This window comes from Zeus faber, assembly GCF_960531495.2.
Source record: "Zeus faber genome assembly, chromosome: 21".
Taxonomy (NCBI): Eukaryota; Metazoa; Chordata; class Actinopteri; order Zeiformes; family Zeidae; genus Zeus; species Zeus faber.
Genome location: NC_137208.1, coordinates 12,095,501 through 12,105,500, shown reverse-complemented (window position 1 = coordinate 12,105,500; position 10,000 = coordinate 12,095,501). Strand labels below are relative to the sequence as shown.

The 10,000-nt window shown below is 47.6% G+C and overlaps 1 protein-coding gene across 1 annotated transcript in view; it reads left to right on the top strand.

The window, feature by feature from the left end:
• The window catches only part of LOC307246533 (ELKS/Rab6-interacting/CAST family member 1-like), a 137,792-nt gene that overhangs the window by 88,766 nt on the left and 39,026 nt on the right, over window positions 1–10,000 (top strand). The window contains exon 18 of the mRNA XM_080022475.1: window positions 8,536–8,683. Coding sequence (XP_079878601.1) covers window positions 8,536–8,683 — 148 coding nt within the window. The remainder of the gene's footprint in view (window positions 1–8,535; window positions 8,684–10,000) is intronic.

Here is a 10,000-nt window from a genome sequence, read left to right as displayed (position 1 = left end):
AGCAAGCAAAACTCCAGTGGAAATGGGTCAGAGACAGTGGATGTACGTTCAAACAGAGGGAGAGGGAGAGAGAGAGACAATGAACGATCAGGAGTAGATAGAAAGAGAGTGTAAAGAGAGAGGAAAGAGAGTATTAGAAGAGTGAAAGTATTAGGGAAATAAGGTAAAGTAAAAAGATGGCTGTTGTGTGTCTGGGATAAATATGTCTGTGTGTGTGTGTGTGTGTGTGTGTGTCTGTCTGTGTGTGTCTGTGTGTGTCTGTCTGTGTGTGTGTGTGTGTGTGTGTGTGTGTGTGTGTGTCTCAGCCCTCTCGCTGTCTTTCTTTAAGCCTCTCTAATGTACAACAGCTCCTTAAGGAGAGATTTTCTCACACAGACGCACACGAACACGCACATGCACACACACACGCACACACACACACACACACACACACACACACAGGCGCGTGCGCACATACACACTGAAGAAAAGAAACAGCCCCGCCAGAGGAGGGAATAAAATAACAGGAGGATTTGGGGGGAAAACAAATCAAAGAGAAGAGACAAGCAGAGAGAGAGAGAGAGAGAGAGAGAGAGAGAGAGAGAGAGCGAGAGAGAGGGGCAGAGACAGAGGGGAGGAATAGATAGAAGCAGAAGCAGAGACGGGGAAGCAGGGAAAGATGGAGGGCAGGTGGGACTGTAGCTTGACAGAATGAGGATTTGTTCCTGACATATTTAACCCCACTCTCCACCCACCCCCCTCCTTTTTTTTTTTACATCAACACACTTTCTCCTTGTCTCTGACTCACCTACTTCTCTCTCTCGCTCTCCCTCTCCCTCTCTCTCTTTCTCTCTGTAACACACACATACACATAAAGAGACCGTGACCAAAAAGAGACGTAATAATGCATTATCTACTGTCTACAGGGATCACATTCTGCCTCCAGACCACACACGCACACACACACACACACACACACACACACACGCGCGCGCACGCACTCACGCGCAAACACTCAAACTCCTTTGGAAACGATCAGTAAAATCCTCATTCTGCTCGTGTGTCATCTGCTATTGTTCAGCTACAAAAACTTTCAATCAAACAGTCTCGTCTCTGTGTATAAATAACATTTATGCCAATGTCGCCAACGTGGCAGATTATTTAGTGCTGCCCCCCTCGCCGTCGACGACCCAAAATATGAACCCTCCTTTGGAGGACCAGAAATGTCATCGTAGAAGACGTGGATGATTTAAAGCCTCGTGCAGTTCACCTCTTTATCGTCTTCAGGTCTGTCTTTTGCTCTTTGAAGCTGGAAAAGCTGGTCGATGTGGACATTATTATTATAAAAAAAAAAAAAAACTGCCGTGCAAATGCTGATTACCGCTTGAATACTCACAAACATGATGTGGAAGACCTCTATAGGTCTTCAAAAACTCTATTGGTACCTGCTTGTTTTCTCAGGGGGGATGTGCATACGAGCCGAGGTGGAAATTACCAGCGCATCACAACATGGACTGACCAGAAATAATTAATTTGATCGACAATATCAAAGTTGCTCGGAACGGGTGATTTCTCACTTGGCACGGATTTCAGATCCAAAATAGACCAACCAATTGGTAACACGGCTGTTGGCCCCAGGGCGCAATCTTCTTCTTTAGCGAGAGCCAAATCTCTACCAAATGACAAATTCTAAGCTTCCACATCATCAAAATATGTCTTGTAAATGAAGCGATTACCAAATGCCTCAAATATATGTTCCCCCAAACTCTGTACGATGCTCTCGTCTGGCGGGACTCAAGTGCCAAATTAAGCGGAACATTCAAAGTGTTATTTCCAAGTGTGACCAAGTGCAACGTCTGCTAAATAACTCTCGAACTTGGAGTTACGCCTCTCTGAAATGCCCCACAAGCTGTGTTAAAGGAAAAACTGCATTGTTTTTTTTACCTAAACCTTTTTTTTTTTTAAACCCGAGCGATTGGCTTCAGAATCTTTGAAATTAATCCACTATTGAGAAAATACCCTCAGCCGATGGCGGCGCGCAAAGTTGCAATATGTCTCTCCCCACAGGTACGGGTTTAGGGAGGGAGACAGAGTATTTTCAGGAATAGAAAGACTCGCTGGCCAAAAGAGTAACTAATAAACAATAACAATGATAATCAGTCCGGGCGCGGAGGAAGGACGCTTCAAGACGGCTCCCGGTCGGCTGACGGGCCCCGTGTGCCGACCCCTCCCCGCAAGACAACTCCCTGCCCCCAGATCGGACCAGTCAGCGCCGCGTGGGTGCTGATTCAGCCGATTCGGTGGATGCTGTGCGGCCGCCGATGCAGTGCGGCCGCGCTGTCGTCTGCGACCATGGCCTAACCACGCCCCTTGGTCGGCCGCAGTCAGTATAATGGGGCAATCTTCCCCTCCGTCCCTCTCCCCTAATTTCTCCCCATTTATTATACCGCACATCTCGTCCTCTGTCTCTGTGCTCCCTCTCTCCTTACTCCCCCATACTCTCTGAGCGCTGAGTTACAGAGGAAAGAGGTTTGCGTGTGTGTCTGTGTGAGTGTGTGTGTGTGTGTGCGTGTGCGTGTGTGTGTGCGTGTGCGTGTGCGTGTGTGTGTGTGTGTGTGTGTGTGTGTGTGTGTATGTGTGTGTGTGTGTGTGTGTGTGTGTGTGAGAGTGCATGTGCATGTGTAGGTGGATGAGTGAGAGAGAGAGAGAGATGGGGGGTTGAACTCCAGAATGAGGAGAGGGGGCTCAGTGCTGCCCCAGGACAGAAGCTGTCAGCTGGGAAAGGAATACTGTTCTGGGCCCCTCTCTGGTGTGTGTGTGAGTGTGTGTGTGTGTGTGTGTGTGTGTGTGTGTGTGTGTGTGCAGACGTGTGTGAAAGCCAGGCGAAGGGAATTATAAAAGATTTAATTTTACATCCACATGGTGAACTAGATTATGCACAATCATGAACACCGTAACCAATCAAACAGAGAGGTGTGTGTGTGTGTGTGTGTGTGTGTGTGTGTGTGTGTGTGTGTGTGTGTGTGTGTGTGTGTGTGTGTGTGTGTGTGTGTGTGTGTGTGTGTGTGTGTGTGTGTGTGTGTGTGTGTGTGTGTGTGTGAGGGCGGTTGGCAGCCTGGGCTATGAGCCACCTGATTAGCAAGCAGAAATCTGTCAGGGTGAGGGACAGAAACGAGGGAGATGGATGGAGGGCTACATAGTGAGTAAGGGAGGGAGACGGGGAGAACGAGAGAAAGAAAAGGGTAAAAGGATCCCCAGACATGGAGAGACAGAAACACGGGGGAATGGAAGGGAAGAAGTGAGAGGAGAAGAGGGGGGAGATAATGGGAGGAGAGGAGGAGAGGAAAGGCAGTCGGCACCCTGTTTACCTCTGTCACACCTCACCCTGCATCTGTCCATCCATCCTGCTGTCTCTCTCTCTCTCGCTCTCTCTCTCTCTCTCTCTCTCTCTCTCTCTCTCTCTCTCACTCTCTCCCTCTCCATCTCCTATTTGCCAATCCCAGCCCCATGCAACCTGTAGGTCCGCTGGGTTTATTGGCCCCTGTGTGAGTGTGTGTGTGTGTGTGTGTGTGTGTGTGTGTGTGTGTGTGTGTGTGTGTGTGTGTGCGTGTGTGTGTGTGTGTGTGTGTGTGTGTGTGTGTGTGTGTATTTGCGTTTGCCACCTGGAGACACTGGTTGGTACCATAGTCTAGACGTCCGCCGTTGGTTTTCGATATGAAGCCTTGTGTTGAGGCGGGACGAGTGAAACCACCAGACAAGGAGGAAGGAAGAAACACGTAAATGAGAGACCTGTCCACCAAGGCAACCACGCCCCCAGATATACCTTGCTTTAATGGAACAATACCTTTCCCAAGCAAGACACCAAATGTAGTAAATGCAGCTACTGTGACCCTCAAGTCTTGTGGAAAATGTTTGAGGAAGAAGTTTCTTCTTTTTTCATTGACTTCCATTCAGTTGGAGGTTATCCAAAGCGAACATCCAGGGGCAATTAGCTGAACTACGGTTTAAGGCACCTGGCTTCAACTTACGAGAGCGAGAGGTGCTGAACATTGTGCAGCAATATGATTCATATTGTCAGATTTTTTTTCCATCACTGTGTAACATAATCTCATGCATAGTCTTTTATCCGCCAATGCAACTATTTAAAAAAATAAATTATGTCATTAGTAGCAGGGAAGCGGATGAGGCGGAAAAAAATCGCATCAACTTCAGAGGACTCGGTCCTGGTTCAGATAAGGTTTGAATTAGATTCTGGTTTTCACTTCTATGGGGGGGGGGGGGGGAAAGGTGCGAGCATTGATTTGTGGATTAAAGTTAAAAAAAAAATGTATGTTTGATAATAAAAGTTTGTAATTTGTTTAAAATAATACAGATTGTCTCAATGTTTTTCTGAGAAACTAAAGAATAGACCGCACAGATTGATTATCTGCCGCGTGGGTGTGCGTGCACTTCTCCCGAGACACACGATGTTCTCTGTTTTAGTTATTTTTAATCCTCAAAGTACAAGTATCTCAGTGGTTTTATCAGGCAGTCACCTGTCAATCTTAGACCACAGTTCCCCGGTTAGTCGCCGGAAAACTGTGTCTTGAAAAAACCCCCGGTAAAAAAAGCCAGACGGAGCTTCTTCGCGGAAATTGTTCGAGGCTCGAGGCAGCAGATCGGTTCAAGAATAGTTCCGCGTTTGCATTAGACACGAGACTGGGCATCGTCAAGCAGACCTAGCTCTACTTCATATGCGGGGCCAAGCACGTTACGTACGCATGTGGAAGTAGCAACACGACTTTCTCTTTCACACACACGTTTCCACCCAGTTTAGCCAAGAAAAGCCCACGCGTGCGGACGCGGCGACGCAAAAGACCTTCGTGCTGTACATGCGTTGCTAAGTCATTAAAGACACGGAAAGACATAAACCACACATCAGGGACACAACACAACGCACTCACGGATATACAGGCTGAATATGTTCGCAGTTGAACCGGGGTCAAACATTGTACATGCTGTACAAAGCCGCATCATCCTACACAAGCACCCACCCCCACACACAAATCCAGGCACCCACTATGGATTTGAGTGTGACAGCAATGGAAGAGATAACGCAGCACATGCTGGCAGCTGCTCTACAGTATCGGTGTGTGTGTGGGTGTGTGTGTGTGGGTGTGTGTGTGGGTGTGGGTGTGTGTGATCTGAGGCCAAGCATTAGTGTCTCTGATAAAATGGGGGGCCCTAAGTGGCTTAAGGAAGAAACGGGCCCCACTACAATATGTGTGTGTGTGTGTGTGTGTGTCTGTGTGTGTGTGTGTGTGTGTGTGTGTGTGTGTGTGTGCGTGTGTGTTTATATTCATGTGTACCCACGCACATTATTTGTATATGAGGAGGGCTAGGGTCAGGTGCCGTGTGTGTGTGTGTGTGTGTGTGTGTGTGTGTGTGTGTGTGTGTGTGTGTGTGTGTGTGTGTGTGTGTGCGTGTGTGCACGCGCGTGTGCATGTGCGCCTGCCTGTGCCTGCGCATGTGTGAATCTGCTCATCGTCCGAGTTGTCACCACGGCGATGACATCATGGCACACGACGCTTGATGGGACGGAAAGAATTCCTCTTGTCTCCTTAATGCCGATGAGGGAGGAAAGAAACGGTCGAGGGGTGGCCGGCAGAGACGCGCACGGAGAGAGGAGAGATAGGACGGGGCAGATAGAAACGGCTCATAAAAAAAAGATGGGACGTTTAAAAAAGGGAATGGGAGGACGGAAAGAATGAGAACGGAAAGCATAGAAAACAAATAACCCGGCGGGAGAGAGGGAAAATGTAGGCGCGTATAAAAAGACGTGCCCTCGGGGTTTTGTTTTTTTTTCAAACGCGCTCGCTCTCCGCCGCGGCCCAGGAAAGAGAACGTCAGTTCAGTCGTTATTACTCAAGTCGTACCACGACTGAATCGGGTCTATTGGAAAGTCAACCGCGCGCCTTGAAGGGCGTCGTTTATGGGAAATGTAACAGCTGTCGCAAGGCAAGCTGTACAGGTTCCACGAGGCCAGTGACCCCACATCACGCTCTCCTTTCCAGTGCGGGAGACGGCCCCCGCGAGGCTCCTGGGATTTCGCCGCTCACCGGGGTGGGGGGGTGGGCGCCGGGAGCTCGTGTTTTTGTTTGTTTTCCGAGGAATTCTGCACCCCGAACCCTTTCTCCGGAAAATCGGCGTTAACCCCTGCAATCTCCTCGGCCGTTTCTTCCGTTTGCGCTGCGCAAGATGTCGAGGCAAGACGAGTGTCTGGAATACATATCTTTTTATCACCACGGTTTTATAGGCGTTGTGCTCTGGCAAGTTCACATGTATGGGATAAAACCTGTTTACTTAAGAGAGACAAATTCTCCATTAACCTGTGCCTCCCTGTCTGTGTGTATGCAGAGCAGACAGACTGAAATACTGTAAGTAGAAGGTCACCGTCCCTATTGTGAATCATTAACTATTTTATTGCCATAGATGGAACTTCCAGGTTCAGGGAGTACTGTGAGTGAAGGGAGTGAGTAAAATCAACTGGCTCGGTGTATGGGTGGAGTGAAAAACATGGCAGTTTTGCTGCATGAACCTGGAGTCGACTGCCACCGCTCATTTCTTTGGTTTCGGGAAGCGGAGGAAAATAATAGCTCTTTTTTACCTCGTGTCCTGACATAAAAAGCTTCTCTTTGCGCGTTTAACAAGGTTCCTCGTGTGTAGGCACTGTTACGTCTTCACGATTTGCCCTGCGATGGCGTTCAATTCCAGCGCACAACAACAGAAGAGACGGCGTAAGAAGATCCGATAAGATAAACTCATACAACAGATCAACAAGTCTGGCCAAAGCGACGGAGTCGTTTTTTGGCGGAGGATTCATCATTCGTCATTTCACCACAAAGCTCTACCCTGGCTCGAGGAATCAACGGCTGCAAGGTGGAGTAGTGTAGGACGATGTCTCCGGGGCTTGACTGGTCTAAAGGTAGACAGCTGGTTGTGAATTTGACTTACTGTAGATGGATCGGAAATGTTTGCCCTAACAACAAAAATGGACGCGCGTGTGTGTAATTTTTCCTTTAACAGCCGACGGCATACTGTTCCATGTCTATCACAGTATGGGCAGATAGAGGAAATCTACATCAGCTCCCTTTGCGCTGCTGATATTTTTGCCTTGACCCTGAAATCGGCAACGCATTGAACACGAGTTCGGTACTATAACACAGGAACATGACTGCAACTGAACGCCAGTCCACGGCAATTCCTGTCCAGGTGTGTTGGGCTCAGGAGGCTGCTCCAAACAATCTGTTGGTGCCTCGCACACCGCCTTCGCTAACCCTCTGTTTTCAAGTGTTTTACTGTGGATTCGCTTTTTTTTTGGGGGGGGGGGGGGTAGTGTCGCATTTAAGATTTTTTCAGACCGGCACGCATCTGGTCTGGTGGCCGGTGTTTTCGACCTTTGTAGTACCACTAATGCAGGGAAGCCGGAGCACGGCTGCGTCGTGGGATGCGCGCACGTTGCGTGCGGGCGTCGAGGTCGACCGCGGAATCTCCGGGGGGGCCGCATGCGGCCCCGCCGTCGAATCTGTCTCCGTTTAAGACGCTCCCGCCACCGCATCCCACACCCCCAGGGTGTGCTTTATGAAGGTCTCTTTGTAGATGATTGCTTATATTTTCCTGTAGTTTGTGTCTTTTCATTGCGATAGAGAGGCCGCTAGGAAGACACAAATGGAGAGACAGGTACAATCGGACCAGCGCAAGAAGACAACAGAGCGTGTGCAGTGCGTGCGTGTGTGTGTGATTGCGTGTGGCCGTTTTCTATGTTGGGACATTGGAGACACATTATGATTTGGAGTCGGCCTGCAACCAGAAGACAGAATTCCAAGAATGCTGAACCCTGGGTGTCCTCCCTGGAGCGGTGGCTTGGCCGGATCTGGGATGGGATGCGGCTTGTTGCTTCCCAACCACACGGAATTCTATCAATCTGTCAGCCTGATGATCCCGACCAGAGGAAAAGATAAGGGAAATGAAAGACAAGAAGGGAGGAAAAAAAAGTATGAGAGAGAGAGAAAGATGGATAGAGAGCCAGAGTTACAGTGAGGAAACGAAAAAAGGATGAAGAAAAAGGAGACCCTGGTTGTTGGTGATTTGCCATCCATCCAGGAGTTCTAAGATCAATTCTCATGCGACCCTTTACGTCAAAATATCAGTAATCAAGATAATTCAAGTTTCTACGGTACCTGCTGGAAAAAAATGAGAATCACATTCGATTCTATGCCAACAAAACAAAGTGAAATTTAATACGATCGATTCTAACTAAACATAACTTTGCAGAACTCTGGATTTTGCAATTCCAACTTTCTGTTTTCTGGTCAATCCCGCTTGTCCGTGCTTCATAATTGGCTGAGAAAAATATTTAAATAAAAAATGAACTACGGCTCCATGTTATTTGCACTTTGTACCGCCGTCGTCAATGCCGGACTGTGCAATGCACTACTACTTAACGAGAAGCAAAAGCCGTCGATATGTGAGCTGCGACGTATATTCAGTTTGTGCCTTTTATTTCCCTCTCTGCAGACAGGAGGCGCTGTTGGCGGCTATCAGTGAGAAAGATGCCAACATTGCCCTGCTGGAGCTCTCCTCATCCAAGAAGAAGAAAACCCAAGATGAGGTGTCCGCGCTCAAGAGAGAGAAAGACGGCCTGGTGCAACAGCTCAAACAGCAGGTACACGTCTTTCTAGATACATAGTACACCAATACATCGGTACATCCATACTTTACCAGTACACATACATAGAAATCACACACCTCCAAATTGCCTAATTCACCGGAATAGATAAAACCACACACTCACAATTCCTCCCATTTCGCCAATAGTTCGTCGTACACGACGCTCTTGTTTGACCTTTTGTTAACGCTGTCAATCTCAAACAAAGACATCATTTGATGTTGGGAGCGGCTCATCTTCACGGAAATGCCTGGAAGACGACAGCGATCGAACATGTGGTTCCAGTTTTTTGGAGAATCAACAATAATTCAGCAGAACACGGCCCTCGCAAGCGATCCAGCGTTTGCCGTGTCAAAAAAAAAAGAAAAAAAAAAAAGCCGCCTCGGTGGGTTTCAAAGTCGTTTACGAGACGCAAGCAACACAGCAACGTAATGTCTGAAGGAAGAAACGTTTTCTCGACTACTACTTCTACTATTAATACCATAAGAATCCATAGGGGAATGTAGTAGTGCTGGGTGATATGGCCAAAAATGTTATCACAACAAAAATATTTCATACCATTTGATAACAATATTCATCACGCTATATATATATATATAAAAAAACAAAAAACACTATTTCTGTTCAATGCCTCATTTTTCATTTAATAAAGAAGACATTCGTACGCCACGACACAATGAAAAACACATTTATTGGTGGATTGAAATTGTCCAAAATAAACAATAGTCTGAAAATAAATATTGTAAAAAAAAAACCGAGGAGGAGCCGAGGTGGGGAAGAGAAGCAGCAGGGACGGATGGCAAATGGTAGTAGCAAGGTGAGGAGGGACTGGAGGAAAACCGGAGGAAAAAAGAAAGAGTGATGGCGAAACTGAAAGGAAAGAGGGAGTGCAGTCAAATAAAAAAAACGATAAGAGAAACGGAGAGAAAAAACGAGAGAAAAGGGAGGGAGAACGGGCTGAGAAACTGAGTCCAGATGTGACCACAGTCCTCCGACCACTGAGGGTAAATTTAGGATTAACCCACCCCTCCGACACACACACCAAAAGACACACACACACACACACACACACACACACACGTACGCACACGTACACATACACACACACACACATAATTGCAAATACATAAGTCTCACTGTTCAAATTTTCAATAAAATCCCTTGAGACAACTCTTCTACGATTTCCTCGGATGCACACACACACACACGCACATGCACACACACACACCCACACACACACACACACACACACACACACACAATGTCACAGTTCCTCCTTTCCTCTCCTGTTCAAATATTTTCCAAAGCACACAC